General features: G+C 32.1%; 2 protein-coding genes across 6 annotated transcripts in view; both read left to right on the top strand.

Moving 5' to 3' along the window:
* The first annotated feature begins 5,833 nt into the window (after positions 1-5,833).
* LOC108687675 (tubulin delta chain-like) lies at positions 5,834-7,177 on the top strand. The gene has a single exon (XM_018193587.1). The coding sequence runs from the start codon at positions 5,834-5,836 to the stop codon at positions 7,175-7,177; it is 1,344 nt and encodes a 447-aa protein (XP_018049076.1).
* A 3,170-nt stretch (positions 7,178-10,347) lies between these two features.
* LOC108687645 (mitogen-activated protein kinase kinase kinase 13) overlaps positions 10,348-17,047 on the top strand; it is a 27,188-nt gene continuing 20,488 nt past the window's right edge. For all 5 annotated transcript variants that reach the window (XM_018193531.1, XM_018193532.1, XM_018193529.1 and 2 more), the window contains exon 1: positions 10,348-10,771. The gene's annotated coding sequence lies outside the window, so the exon portion shown is untranslated. The remainder of the gene's footprint in view (positions 10,772-17,047) is intronic.

The following is a 17,047-nucleotide window of genomic DNA, read 5'->3' as shown; positions in this document are numbered from 1 at the left end:
CCATTTCATTAGCTAAGTTTTATATTTATTTTAAATATGAAATCAAAAGATTGTATAATATTGAATTTAGATATAATTAATGCATCGGATAAGATGATAAACAATTAAATTGCTGAAAACGATTTATCGAAATATTAATTATGTGATCGATGATATATTTATGCCTGTAATGTGAACGCAAGAATAAACCAACGCCCGAACTTTATTAATAAATTTCATATCGTAATTTTTTAATTGATTTCAATTGACTCAGAGTGATTTCGAAAAAAAAAGAATCACTGCGATTAACTTAGTTCATTAACTTACCAAGCGACTGTACCATATTATTGTATTAATGTGGATAATATTTGTAATTCGGGGCACACACATACATGCTCTATCTTTACGAATAAATTTATCCTTCAGAATTAATACTATTGAAATATTTTATGATTTTATTATAAAAAATTCCTTTTAGAAAGCATATATCACTAGAAATGCGATTTGTAGAAAAATTAAAGTTAAAGATATATGTATACAAATAGTTTTCATTTTAGAGTCTTCGTAAAAAATTTATCCAAATACATTATATTATATACGTGATATAATAATATATAATATGATACAATATAATAAGATTATATAAGTTTCTATTTGTCTACTCATTGGTCAAATAATATTTGTAAGCTTTGATATACTTTATAATTTATATAATGAAAGAACGTAAGCATATATAGTAAGCAACGTACAAGACTGCTATACCAGAGATCCCGGATTCTAGACAAAACCGAAACATTTTCATAAGCTTGTAGCTCTTCTCGGCAGGTAATGGCAAATCACCGAAGAGTATCTTTGCCAAGTACACTTCTAAAAACAAAAATCACTAAGGCGCTGCGTGAACTGAACTCTCTGTACCCATAGAAACCAAGAAAGTCAGTTGCTTGTCGCACGTAAATACACATTGTGTTGTATACGGACTTACAGACGTGTTTCTTCCTTCGTGTGATTTTCAATCGCCGAATAATCAATCGTTCGTAATTATCCGTGATTAATTAATAAATCGGTTAATAAATTCCTCATCAAGTGAACGTAATCGAAGTATCAATATGTTAAAATGTGACAATTTATTAAAGAAGAATCTCATTCAAGTCACAAAAACATGTGACTTATTAACATTTATGTACTTAAACGCATTTAATATTTGAATGAAGAAAGTGAATTACAGTAAACCGTTATGTCGAGCTATTATGGTGCATCCAAATTTATTCCTCCGACTATTTCAAGAAATTAGAGCAAAATGGAATCATTGAACATTTACAAGGTAATAATAATTTTATAAGTAAGATAATAATAAACTTTTAAAGTGTATTTGGCTTACGTTTTTGTTTTAAATATTCACAATTCTTTGACTTCTAAGAAGCGCAATCGCGTTTCTCATAAGACTTCTCATAAGTATGTAATAAATGCTACGAGTACGATAATGCTTTAAATAAAATTTTGTAAGTGAGAAATTGGACAATAATTGCGTGTAATGCCTATTGATTGACAATTAAGTCTAACAGTAAGTTTTCGGTACATCAAATTATAAAAAACGTTCTTAGAATTTAATGTACTGAAATAATTGTTTGATTTGTATGTCAATAATAATTTTAATTACGTGCTTATTGCACATAATTATTATCTAATTTCGCTCTTTTATTACATTTTTCTAACAATTTTATCAATGTGATTGAAAAACAATCCAATATTCAAAGGGTTTATTATTCATTTAATATTCATTTTAATTTCATCACTCTAATTTATAATTTAACAAAATTATCATATTTAAAGTATGTGAAAGACAAAGAGATAATGTAGTAGGGAGAAAAAGTAAGAAAAAAATGTGTTTTGTAAATGTGTGAATGCGTCCGATCAGTATACGCCCCGCGCGTAAAGCGCTCGCGTCTAATTGTGAACGTCTATAAAGTCATTCTTAGGCCGAATTCAAACCTTAATGCGGAAAGCGAAAAAGCAGAAGTCAATCGAAACTTGCAGTAGTAGTAGGCGATACATTTCGCTTGTTTGCTTCTTTCCGCTAATCTTTCTGATTGGCTTTCGCTTTTCCATTTTTCCATCAAGATGTGAACCCTGCCTTAGATTATCTGAGATCGAGATTTTTATCATAATCAAAAATGATGTAAATTTGTCAATATGATGTCAAATTGACATTATTTTGATTTTCTTATTCTCCTTGGATTGAAACGAAACAGAATTTCGATATCCCATATCCATAAATTAAATATACTTCATTAACCTCACTTCTATCGGGAACCGCATTTATTACTGTATTTGTATGCGACTTGTATATCACATAGATTATACCCTTTCGATATCAATCATTCGGTATTTTCTCGCATACAATATCTCATTTATTCAAGAATATCATTTCTGTTGTCGCATATGATATCGTATGTAAAGTCACTAGATTTCTAAAGTACACAATAGGCTTTTGAGTTGCGTCAAAATGGCGAAATTACACCATATGCAGAATTCACACAATGTTTGCACTTACTATATGTACTGTTTGCGCATTTTACGGTTAACTTGCTCGTTCGCTTGTTTGAAACTTGAAAACTGATATTCGGAGAGGCAATATCATCACTGATGATAATCAGTACTTACAATGCCAGGTTGCACTTTTCTGCACTAACACTTCACAACGAAAAAACTTATGTTAGAATAAAAGATATACAAATTAAGCATTTGTATAGTATTTCTTTTGGTTCATAAATAAATTATTTACAATTAAAAAATTGATTTATATATTTTACGGTTTTATTTTCCTAAATAAACGTTTATAAATACATAGGTTTGAAAATGACCGCGTTAAGATGGAGGTAAGTTTGCGGTTCTTTAGAAATCTAGTGACTTTAATCGTATGATATTGTATTGCGACATCTAGGAAGAGATCTCCTCTCAAGAATAGATATCTCTGGGGCGCGATTCCGTAAAGCGGGAAGCACAGACTCTTGCATAATGTAATACATAAAACAAGAAATTTAACTAATCAAAGTTCTTTATTTTTATAGAAAGAATTTTTTATAGAAAGAAACAAAATGGAGAACTTTAATTGATTAATTTTTTTTATGCATTATGCAAAAGTTGGTGCGCTCGCTTAGTGTCTTTACGCACCTATTGACAGTTGTCGGTATCGTTGCGTAAATATTTTATATGAAAAAGCTGGGGCACGATTTTGTAACTGATTTATACGACAGTTATTGATGTCGTTGCGCCGATAACTTTCGGTAAGCATTTAAGACAATTATGGCTCCTGCACATAGAACGCGGCAACGCTTACCGCGCAGCAGATATTGTCCGCATTAACCATAATTCTATGTTTTTAAGTTGGCCTTGCAAAATTTCTAGAAATAATATAATACTACTATCTATCGCGCGGTAAAAATTAGATTGAGTTCAACTTTTATTACGCGGTGGAAATTATATATCTATTATTATATATCTATTCCATACAAACAAGATGTTGATTGGCTATCGCGCCAACTTCTGCCGCGCGGCAAGCGTTGCCGTGTTATGTGTGCAAGAATCATACGTTCAACTTTTATCGCGCTGGAAATTATATATCTGTTATTTCTGAGCAAGCGAGACGTTGATTGGCTATCGCGCCAAATTCCCTGCAAACGGATGCTTCCGATTTGCAATGCCGAACGCACCTTTATGCTCTTGGGGGTCGATTCTTTAAACAAGGTGAAAATTAAAAAGCGAACAAATTTATTAGGTATTGAAATAATCAGTATTCTAGTAAATTCGCTCACTTTTATAATTTTCACCTCATATTTCAAGATATAAAATTGATCCCCAGAATCGATCCCCTATTTTCCTTGGGTCGGAAAACAGGAGCATAAAGATGCGTTGCAAATCGGAGGCGTTTGTTTGCTTTTTTACCTCGAAAATCGTTCGGCAACTCACATCTTTCTGCTATATGTCATCTCATCTGCGTTCAATTATATTAATATTATATCAATTATATTAATATTTCTCGAGCTGTTCGATCCACTTCGAATTCAAAGACCGAACTCGTAGAGCTAAGCATTTTCGCACCTAAATTAAATTCATAATCTGTATATTTATGATAATGCTATCAAATAGAAATCGGTGGAGTACATTATATACAATATTTAATGAGGAAAGTAAGTTTTTAATTCTTTTCCTCTTTATAATATATTAAAGACTCTAATGAATACAAATCAAGTGATATAACGTATAAATTGCAGAAATTTATTTTGCAATGTAATATTTTCTTTTGAGAAAACACCTTGCATATGAGTCTGCTACATTCATGTGTAACGATCTATTTTTAGTATATAAGATTATTACGTTTCTAGTAAAGCGAAAGAAATTTTCAATAAATTACAGTACGTAAATACGGTATTTTTTATTTATTCATAAAAATAAACAATTTCATTTTATAATCTAACCTTAAAGGACAGTTTACAGCTCTGTAGCGTTCGGAATTAATTCTTGGCACTCTTATTCGAAAATTATGTGATGGCTCGCCTTCTGCTAGCTTGCATTTCAGATTTACATTGCCGAACGCATCTAACATATCGCATATATAGCGAAGAATACGATTTTGAAGTCGCATGCGATACCGACCGTACGATATTTTCTGTATACGATAATTATCGATTGGTTTCAAGAATAGACCTCTTGTCCTATTGTCAAACTAACCTTTTTTCGGAGTCATAACTCGCTATGCGCTCTCAGTCAATCAGCGCGCTTACGTGTTATGTTGGCGACTCTCTGATTATAGGTTCTCTAACGTAGCCGCGTAATGGTTGCATTCAGCAGAGAAAGCAGCTTTGCTTGTAAAATTTTTTAATATGATTTGTTGCTTTTGGTTCCTTCCAGATTTAAATGTATAAACCAATTATATTGAAGAATTTTACAACAGTTGCAAAGTTGCTTTCTCTGCAGTCATTTTAGGGTACATGGAATAAAATCGGAATGGATTCCAATCGGAATTATTTCGTTTTCCTCAGAAAACACAATAGAAATCTAGGGAATAATGGAATAATTGATCGAAATCCATTTCGATTTTGTTCCGTTGCTATGATTTATCTTACTGATTATTGTTAGTTACGTGGTTACGCGATATACGGCAAATGCGCTTCATGGAACTCCAGCATAATAAAACTTTATGTCCACGATGCTAGAAATCCGTCCGAGATCTCGGATGAAGAAAGAATTGACTAATCGCAATGGTCATGTGATCAAATTGTTCACATGTGATTTGTTAATTTTTTTCTCTGTCCGAGATCGGACAATTTTTAGCATCATGGACATCGGGCTTTAGGTCTATTTCTTGTACTTTTTGCACTCGGCAACTTCGCTTTCTCTCTTTACAAGGCCAAATATATATCTATTTCATTTGAAATGAAAAATATTTAGGGATTTTATGCAACGCGATCAGATTTGTATAGTTGTTTACAAAAGATTTGTTCATGTTGCTTAAAAAATTTTTGTATTTTGTATCTAAAGTGAGATAAATAGATATTCAGGTATTGAAGAGAAAGAAAGCGAAAGTGCAAGAAGTGCAAGCAATGCGACAAACCTAATGTTTATTGGCGGGAAGCAATGGCGTCAATAACGCGTAAATTTAAAGATTGCTTTTTTGTAAACATTAGTTCAATATTTCTTTCGTGTAGGTATTCTAAATTTTCATTATCTGTTCTTATCATAAACCATTTGAAAGTGGGCCAAAGCAGTGTCAGGAATACATTTAATAAAATATGAAAGAGCTTATTGTATTGATAATACCAAGCTGTTTACATCGTAGGTGAATGGACACACGAAAATGCTCACTTTGCAGTTTGGACAATGTGGGAATCAACTAGGATGTGATCTATTCTCGAAAGTGTCCTCCGATATAGGAAGTTCGAGCACTGGCATTTCTTACGGTGCGAATTACGAGTATACGGAAAATACTATCGAGAAATGGTTCGATGGTATCGCAGAATGCGGTCGACATTTTGCAAAGGCAATTCTCATCGATTCCGAAGAGAAGGTCGTGAACAAGGTATGCAAGAACACAAACGCCTCGTGGCTCTATCGAACGAGTAATGTTGTTTGTCAGTCTGGTGGTGGTTCCGCCAACAACTGGGCTTATGGCTATACAATTAATAGTCGACGCTTGTCAAACACTGTACTGAAAGTTACACGACAGGAGATTGAGAAATTAGATCGATCGCAGGGATTTCTACTGCTTCTTAGTTCAGCTGGTGGTACAGGATCCGGTATAGGAAGCCACATGGTTGAGCTTCTACGAGAGGAGTATGAAACTGAACCTATTATTGCAACAATTGTATTACCGTTCACCTTTGGAGAAGTTTGCACTCAAAATTATAATACTATACTGACTCTAGCCAAGTTCTCAGATAAAGTAGATTTTTCTGTGTTAATCGAGAATGAACAGATGTACTCCATGTGTACCAATCTATTGAAGAATTCTAATACTACATTGCATGACATGAATAGCATCATTTCTGAGAATCTACTTGCTGTTTTTCAACCTAACAACAATGCAAGATGTAACACAAATTTTTTAATATCCAAAATAGCTACTCATCCCAATTTTAGATTTGTAACAGTCAAGAGTACTCCACATACTCCTATAACATCTCTGCAATATGAATCTACACAGAAATGGGAAGTATACATACGTCATTTGAAGCAGACTCTTCGAATACCAAAATTAGAAGTGGAATTAACTAATGCTCAACTAAAGATACCAAATCCTATGCCAAGCAAAACAGTAATGTCTCACATATATAGTCCTTGTGTGTCTAATGTTCTTGTAACACGTGGCAGATTTGTGGAAAATGATGTTATTGCATTGGAAGATTTGCAGAAAAAACATCTATATCCAGAATGGATTACTTTGGATTCCTTTACTCATTTGCATCAAGAACGTAGATTTCTTAATCGAGATAAGTTTCTGGCGTTGGTAAGCAATAATTCTGAAATACATCGCCCATTGGACCTATATCTAGATAAAGCATGGGACTCTTATAAATGTGCAGCTTTCTTGCATCAATATAAACAATTTGGTTTGGAAGAAGATGATTTTTTGCAAGCTTTTGCAAAAATGGAAAACGTAGTGCAGGAATATAAAAACTTAAAAAGCCACAATGGAAATTAAATTTTCTAGGCTGATATTCATAATCTATTCTTATTTCAAGACGTAATCAAGAAGTAATATTTTAAGATGCTAATGCACAGCTCTCTGATTGGTATGATGTCTGAGGATTGTACTTAAGAGTTTTAAATATTAAAAGCGACTATGAATACTGGTCTTATAATTTAATATTCGAAAGAGATATTTTTTTTATTTGACTTTAACTGACAATGTACCCGTACTTAAGAAATAGAAAAAATGAATCCAAAATTAATTTCATATTTATAAAATATCTTTATAAAAAAACTAAATAAATTCTAAAATACAATTATTTAAAAATGTGAGTATCGTACAATAAAAATTTGTTGTGTATATATGTATATATTTATTAAAATAAAGATTATTTGAATAAAAATATATTAAGTACCTAAACATATCAATAGATTTATGTACAAATTTTAATCCTGATTGATAATACCTGATTATATTTATTCATCTCATATCAGCTTAAAAATATGCGGAAATTCATTATTTCAAAACCTCAGATTTTTTTAACTTGCTTTTGATCTTTTTCTTAGATATAAATTTATTTCCTTTTTAGATTCTTTCTTCATCTCTCCTACACTTTTTCGAAGTAGTGCGTAGATGCTTACGCGAGACCTTGAATGTCACGGTCATGGTTACTACGAGATGAAGAGGGACAGCGAGTGGTTGTGACGTCATTTGGGAATCGACCAGGTTGCGGCTACAGACACAATGACGAAAGAAACTTTCGAGGAGGAAGTAGTATAGAGAAAGAAGTATTATAGGTGGGAGAGCGGGCGTCAATAGACGAATAAAAGACTGATTATTGGAGAAAAGCGAGATGAGAAGAAGCTTTGCTTGCAGATATGCGACATGCCGCATGTCTCCTCATAATATATATTCCGTTTCTTTCACATTTGTTCGTCACTGTTAAACTTATAATATCAAATTATATCTAATAATTTGAATTATTTTTAACCATTCCTTTAGGTCGCTACTGCTCCTACCTAATACATCACTAATTTAATTAAAACTATAGAGTCAAACAATTGAACTCAAGAAAATGTATTGAATTTGATTCAAATTTAATTTATTACTTACTAAATATACACATTAATGCAGATGATGTTTACTTTGAAACTATATATCACAGAAATGGATTAATTTACGTTTTGATATATATAATATATGGAAGTTATAAAACAAAATGTTATTTAACTGAAGCGATTGTATTACCATTGCTTCTTTGATATTTAACAGTGTTTCAAAACGTATAATTGTCCCTATTGTGTTACAATAAATATCTTGTATATATGCATATATATATGTATACACACGCACACACGCACGCGCGCGCGCGCACACACACACACACACACACACAACACACAAAAAGATGTATCTATTAGATGCTTCGCAACGTGCGCGCGCCTTTCGATGATACATGCAGAATGAGAAGCTCAACCACCCCGTTTCCTAGAAACGAGAAAAACGTTTCTAGGAATTCTACTTGTCACCCTGTTCCAACTCGGAAACGATCCAAGGAATGATGCGACAGAATCTCGGCGAGCTAGGACAAATGAGCTAGGATTCAATCTCATTCCGAAAAATATTCACATGTTTTTGCCCTGTGTAGCGGACGTATGAATTACATTCGTAATCTGGCAAAATTCTCTCACACAATTAAGATTATATTTTCTATATATTATTATAGTGAAATCATAGAATAAAGATAAAATTTTTCTTAATTATTTCGGATAAAATAAATTTTTTAATTCTCAGTTGTTAATATAATCCAATTAATCGAATATAATTAAAAATATTTATTTACAGAAAAGCATGATGTAGCAATAATTATAACAGTTTAATTGAAAATAATCTTATTAATTCAATAATAATAATGAAACATGTCAAATGCTCTTTAATCTATTTTAATAATGTTATTTCTAAAACTTTTAGAATTAATCTCGTTTTGAAGAATGAAATTTCACTCTTCTTTTTCAAGACTGATCAATTTTCAAAGTAAGATTCCATTTCACAGAATTTAGAATTATTTGTTTTATCAATATCGTTATTTTGAATTAAGATTATTTTCAATTAACTAATTCACATTCATTAATCAATTTTATTGCCGTTATTTTTAATATATCTTTTTTTATATGTAGATATGTTTGCATAAAAATCAAACTAGCGCGAATCTTAAAAATTAAAGATCAAGTCAACATCAAAAAGCAATGAAGAAATCGTTGCTTTTCGATGTTGATTTGATCTTTAGTTTTTAAGATTCGTGCAAGATACATTGTGTTTCTATAAATTTATTATTATATTTCGATATGCTTTTATGCTTATATTTTACCGTATTTCAGAAAATAACGTTTCAAGAATGAGACTAAATCATTTTCACATTTGTTCACATAGTGATTGTACAATTTAATTTAACTTTTGATTCGTTTTCTTGCAAATTCTCGACCATATACTCAGAGAAAGGTTTCTTCGATTCAAAGAAATGTTTTTTTGCTATACGGTTAAAGAAAAAAGATTTTTTATTTGAACATTTTTTGAAATCCAAAAATTCTTTAATTAAAAAAAATGACGTTCAAATTAAAAAAATGTTTCTTTAATCATACAGAAAAAAAAAAAACATTTCTTTAAATCGAAGAAACTTTTCTCTGGATGTAAGTTGAATGTGCAGAGATGCCAGTTTACCGGGATCACTATAGAAAAGTAAGGAAAACGGTATTATTTTCGATGCGAAATATTTGAAAAACTTCTCTCGCTTCCGGGCTAGGTTGCCACGCGAGAGAATAATTCTCGTAGCCGGTATCGGTATCGACGCGACTTGAATACCGAGGAGGCGTGGTTTCGGCCGACGGGAACCTGTTCATTCTCTGCCACTGCCGCCGTTCTCTCGTTCTCTGTAGTTCTTTACTTCTCTGCACCTTCACGTCAGTTCGCGCGTCGCAGTGTGACGTCGTCAGCGAGCGGCTGCTCTCGGCTTCTCGCCTCTCCCCGCGCCGATCTCTCCTCCCGTTTAGCAGTAAGCAAGCAGACGCCCGTACCCTCCATCCCGTCTGACGTCCCCGACGTCCCCCGTCGACCGGGCGGGCGCGCTCTAGCGTCGGAGTTGCGGGACAATGACGCGCGCCATTTTGTCCAGTGTCCGTCGAACGCGTCGCGCGTCGGGGTGTCGTCGTCACGGGGTTGTAGACTGCGTGAGTGGAATAAATCAGAGCGGAGCGGCGCGATAACACACGCGCGCGCTATTGCGCGCGTGCGAGCGAGTGAGCGTGCTCGGATTCTTTCGAGAGACCTGTGTAATATGTATTGCGTATCTGTGACGACGACAACGACGACGACGAAGATTTCCCGCACAGCGAGGAAGAACTGAGTCTCGTATTGTGCTCGCGGTGAGCCGTTACAACGGTGATTGTAGCATCGTGACAACGTTCGGAAGAAAAAAAGAAAAAAAAAAGGAGAGACAGAAGTGCGAGACAGCCAGAAGCGTGAATGGCGACGACGATATCTGTGACGGTTCCGTCGCGAGTAACAGTAGCAAGCGTTCCCGTTGTCGCGACGACGGAGAGCGTCGTTCAGGTAAGCGCCGAGAGGGTAGCGAGTCGCGCCGCTCTAATCGATAAAACACGCGCGCGTCTCTCTTCCCGTTTCCTCTGCCGCGTAGGAGGAACGAGCGCGCGCTCATCCCCCATCTTCCATCTCTCGTCACCCGTCAGGACTGTGAGGTGCTGTGAGGAGAGCTTTCGTATCATCCGTATGGCGAATGACGGCCAATGACGGCGAGGACGGACTCGCTCGGTCGCTCGCGCTTGTGCAAATCGAGAAAAGTGAAAGCTCACCTCGCGGCAGCGATCAAGGCGATCGCCGTGAAGGACCGAACATTTTCTGCTTGCACTGTTAAAGTTATATCTAATGTGAAATTCTATCCAATTTCAGTTATTTTTAATTATACGTATAGATCTCCTTGTGTCGTTAATTCGATAAGACAACGGGATTAAACTGTTAAACAATTTAATTCAAGAAAATGTATTCAATTTGACTCAGAATTTGTTATTTACTAAGTACATTTAGTGCAAGTTAGTTTGTTATTTACTAATGATAAGTGCATACGTTAATATGATGTTTACTTTAGAACTTTACAGAAATGGATTGATTTATATATTTAGACACAAATAGAAATTAGAAATAACAAAATGTTATTCAAGGAACTCATTAGATTATCATTGCTTCTTTGATATCTAAGTACTTTTCGTGTTTGCCATTTACATTCGAGATGTAATGTTTATTCTTCCGGGATGACAAGGAGGAAATGCATAAGGAAATCTCGAACTGGACCGCGCGTGTTGATATTAATAAATTTTATGAATTTTATCACATCTTTATTAGCCTCACGATTTTTTTCGCCCGTCGCGTCGTTTCTGGCAATTTTCAGATTACGTGTGCCAAAAATTTAGAAAAGAAAATATTTATCTTATTTTTTACCCTGTTATAAACATGAAATCCCTGTTGTAAACATGAGTTTTTTTAAAGAAAGAATGACATTTATTTCATGTGGGAGTTATAGGTCAGAATATATAAGCGTAACACGGAAGCGCCTCGATTGCCAATATTCTGTCAAATAATATGACGACTTGTTTCCGAGTGTTCTAGCTGTTGCAAACAGTTTGTATGCTAAATGTACGCTTTTGCGTCAATTTGTATGCGATGACCTTTGATGCGTACTAGTGCGTGCAACCGATTCGCTAGAGGTGCATGGAGTGTAATTAAAACGGACTTATCGTCGCGATACAAAAGGACGTCATCCTCGACGAAAAAGGATAAAAATTAGAATAAATTAGGTTTCCGCGAAAGAATATATTTAAAAAAATATATATTTAAAAAGAATACAATACTGTTTTTTTTTTAATTTTCTTTATCATCCCTACCTGAGACAATATGAATACTAAGAGAGATATCTATCTTTTGTATTCCTGCACTGAAAAAAATACTAAATTTTAATTAATATTTGAATAATTTTGAATAAATATTTACTATATATGTATTTATTTGATGACAAAAACTGTTAATTTAATTTAACTCATCATATTTTTTATTGAGTAAAAATTTACTGTGAGTAAATGTTTACTTATAAAGAAGAATTCAAAGAAATATATATTAAGATAGTACATTTTTTTCATAATTTTTTGATATCTGTCGTAATTTTTTTGCGAAATTAGCTCTTTTTCAAAAAGTCTGATTTCGCAAAAAAGCTACGACATATTCAAAAGGATTCAAATTCTATTTTGATTCTTATCTCTCTCGATTCAGATGATCTTTTCTCTTTCAAAGATTCGAATTCAGCCAATTAAAACGAAACGGAAATTTTTTTGAAATTAAAATTATTTGTCTGGTTGAATTCTAATCTCTAATTCACAATCTCAGTTTTCAGTGCGTGATGTGACCTAGGCTGAAGAGATTTTATTATATCATAAAATGACAATTACAATTTGGTTGACAGGTTAAATCTATTTTGTAACTCTAATTATTTCTCTGATCTCATCTATACTTTGTTTCTTTATACATATTTAATACGTCGATCAACCCTTTCACCATTGCGGGGATAATTCCGTTCCAGTGATTTCAGTGACGGTGCAACGAATATCAAATACTTGAAAGATTATGCGCTATTAATACATCTCGTGGTTATTCCAGATAGAATTATAATAACAGTTTAATTTATGTAAATGATAATAAGAACAGATTTTATTATGCATATCGGAATATTCTGTCCAGATAGAAATCTCTAATCTTTCTGGGATTATTTCATTAAAAAGGACCGTGAAAACATTTAACGAAGTTTTAAAATAAATTGAAGAATAAAACTCAATTTTATTTTTGGCTACAAAAAATTAATCTTGCTAAAGGAATTAAAGAGTATTGTGTCGTTGTGTTTAATACCAGTATGAATTTTAAAAAACTGATAACATTAAACTCAACAATAAAATTAACTCAATTATCTCTAATTCTAATGTAATGTTGATGAGTTTTGATAAAAATATCTTTATAGACTGATTTATTTGGCAAAATCTAACAATTAAAATAACGATACAAGAGATAAAGTGATTTTTAAATGTGTATCAACAACATTTTAATTGAATTGCAATTGCGTATATCAAAACATAATTTAGAGAAAGCGTTCTTATAGCATAACAACATTACAACAAATACTAATTTTAATAGAATGATTGAGACATCATTTGCCACATTAAATTAGATGAATTCTATCTCGTTTAGAAGAAACCATTCAACTAAAATTTTAAAGACTTGATACACATTGTCAATGACAACAAAAACCATTATGTTTTTTTACATAAATCCTAAAGCCTATTCTATAACGTGCTTTTTATTTTTTCTTTTCTGCTTTTTACTATTTTTTATATATTGTCTTTTTGCTTCTTATTCGGTTTTCTGACATCTGAGATAAAAGTTAACGAACTTCGAAAGAGAAACAAGAAGTATAATTATCGATAAAATGATTGCAAAGAAAGAAGAAGCAAAAGCAAGAAACAGGAAACAAAGAGCACATTGTAAGATAAGCTTTAGAGCTTTACCTAAAATTTTATTTCGGAAATAATGAAAGAATTTGATGCACACTTATGTATGAATCTAAATACTATTAATAGTTACTGGATATATGATAATTATCGGATAACTTTTTACACAATTTTCCCCGCTCGCAATAACTACAATTTTGCAACGTCACTACAATATTGCTGGAGTATTGCAAGATTGCCGCAATATTGCTGAAATGTTACAAGGTTGCTGCAATATTTCTGGAATGATTTGTGTTATAATTAATTAGTAAATAGTAGTAAAAAAAGATGCTGCGAGAAATGTTTCGGTAATGAATGTAACTAATAACGATTTAGTATTCAAGATTACAAATAAATCGGTTCATTAATTGATGATTATCGTTACATCGCGGACAGCATTGCAATCACTGGTCATTATCGAGTGGTGATTTCAACGCCAGAGGATGCGCGGCGGCAGAAGCGAGCGTAATTGTCCTTTAAAGATCTGGCCTCGCGATTCATGTGTTTATTTACGAGAGTGTAAGGGGCGGCTTCATTCATACATGGCGACTTGCCACGATCGATAATATACGTGAGACAAACAAATAGGATCGTTGAATACGCTCGAATGTATATTTTTAGAGTTTACTCCGATTTTCTTTCTATTTATGAATACATAAATTTAAAGTATTTTACAGCATGACTTTACATAATTATATTTAGAATTTTTCGTTTGATGAACTTTCTTGCTTATTTTATATTGTCAATTAGGACACTAGAAAATAGATAAATATTTGAGATTATGGAAATTTAAGAAGTCAAAGTATAATATTTTTTATATGTATTAGAGTAGCTAAAAAGTTTGTTTCTTAAAGTGAAAATGTTTCAAACTATCTTTATGATATTAATTATTAAATTACGTTTATTGTTTATGTCTTTTAAAAAATGATGTTAGCAAAAATATGATTAAATAGCTGTATTTAATTTTATAAATTTACATTTAATTATAATTTATTTTAAATTTATTCTTTATAAAATAGAGCTAAAAAAATTTATAATATTTAGGAAAGATAAATAATAAGAAATCTAGAAGAGAAGAAATACAAAGTATTTTTTATATAAAATATGTCAAAATAATTTTTATAAAATATATTTGAGTTTTTTATAGATATTCCTTTAAAAATGTTTCCTGAAAATACTTTTTTTGAAATTGATTTGCCTATATAATAACGTTTTAGAGTCATTCAACAAAGTTATTTGAAACCTCTGATTAAGATCAGGTTCTACGCATAAGAGAAAATAGACTATAATTAATGTAGGTAAAAGAGTTAAATAAGAACTTGCTTGATCGATCAAGAACCGTGGTTACGAACTATGATACAAGCAGTTCGTTCACATCGCGAATGACGCATGAGAATGGCGTTCTCGGTTGACACTGTTACAATTATTTAACGACGTTAGGAATGGATTTTCATTTTCTCCACCCTTGTTATTTTTTTTTCCCTGAGGACCGTTCTTGTGCCATAACGACCCTCGAGAACAGGCTCGCCTTTGTATGCGCAGGTCAATTCGCACACGCAATACACGCGCGCGAACTCGCGCTTCCCTCTACGACAGTGCCTTCCAATCGTTCAAGTCGTATTATTCAGAAAAAATAATAATATTTGTACGATAGATAGTACGATAGAATGAAGGAAATTCGAAGATATCTATAAAAAACTTTGTTACATTTTTTTATTTTATACAGTGTCCCCATAGCGAAGAGTATTTATTTTTATCGATCATTTTTTAGTAGAATCTTTTTAAATCAAAATAGAGACTTATTTACTAAGTTAATTTTCAATTTTTTACGTTAATAAGCCTTTCTTTTAGTCTTTAAATTGTAGATTTGTTAAAATGATGATTTAAAATTAAATAAAGATCAAACTTTTTTCACCTGTTTGTATTTTTCTATCTATTATTAGCTTCCGAGAAGCAGGTATGTATCTCTAAACACACCTGTTAGAAAACCATTCTATTTTATTTTCCTTCAAATTCTCCTAATCTGTTGGAGCAGGTAGTCAGTAATTCTCAAAATAGAACAGACGAAAGAGAGAGAGAGAGAGAGAGAGAGAGAGAGAGAGAGAGAGGATCTCAAAATTGAATACGAAATTGGGACGTACAATAATTTTTAAGATATCTTTCATAGAAGTTCAATATCTTCGTCTATTTTTAAAAAGTTTATTATATCTGGAAAAACTTGGAAATCAATCTGAAATTTTCAGATTCCTTTTTGGCCTTGAAAATTAGAAATTTTCATGGAAGTCTATTGAAATTCAGGAAAATTTGGAATTAAAATTTTTTAATTTAAATTCTTTCTGTTTCTGAAAACTGTTTCTTCGATCATTTTTTTTCATAATAAAATATTGACAATCAGTTAACAATAAATATGATATGTATATTCACGTACTAATATGATATGTATATTTTCGTGTGTCTCGCGAGTTTGTTTTTATTAAAAAAGAACAGGGTAAAAGATAATACTCATTGATACTACATATGTATATACTACATATGTCTATCTAGACAGAAGTCTAATATTGGCCAATTTAATACTGGCCAATTGATTACTGAAAGATAGTAATTAATTATTTATTTGAAGTACTAAAAGTACTAAACTTCCATGCTTTTAATACTTAAAATAAATAATTAACACTGTCTTTTTGTATTGATCAATATTAAATTTCTGTAAGGGTATGTTGCAATGAGCCTTTCCTATATTATAGGAATCTATCTGAATCTTCGCGATTTCAGTCATAGAAAATGATGAATACAGTCTTGTAGAATCTCTGTCTTTTATTAATTTTCAGTATACATATATACAGGGTGATCATATAAAGTGACCGATGTACCGATATATATTAGTGAAATTTGAAGATATATGAACAAAGGAGGAGAAATCATAGTGAATACAATTAATTTATAGATGGAAGCGTTGGGGACATTTTAAAGTCAATTTTATTTTTTTAAATGGAATAATATGAATTTTTATAATATGATTCCTCTATAATGTATAGAAGAATTCATATTTTTTTCTATTTGAAAAATCATGTAAAAAAATTCATATTTTTTCTATTTAAAAAATGAAATTGATTTGAAATATTCTTAATATTCTGCTCCAACTCGTAAAATAATTGTTTCCACTATATTCTATATTGTAATATCCCCCTTTGTACTGAACACATTGAAACAAACTACTTTTTTATATGTCTTCAAATTTCATTATTAATTAAATTTCTCACTTTATACAAATCACCTCTATATG

Source organism: Atta colombica, unplaced genomic scaffold (genome assembly GCF_001594045.1).
Source record: "Atta colombica isolate Treedump-2 unplaced genomic scaffold, Acol1.0 scaffold210, whole genome shotgun sequence".
In the NCBI taxonomy this organism is placed as follows: Eukaryota; Metazoa; Arthropoda; class Insecta; order Hymenoptera; family Formicidae; genus Atta; species Atta colombica.
The sequence above is the reverse complement of the archived record's forward strand: the minus strand, read 5'-3'. Positions and strand labels throughout refer to the sequence as shown.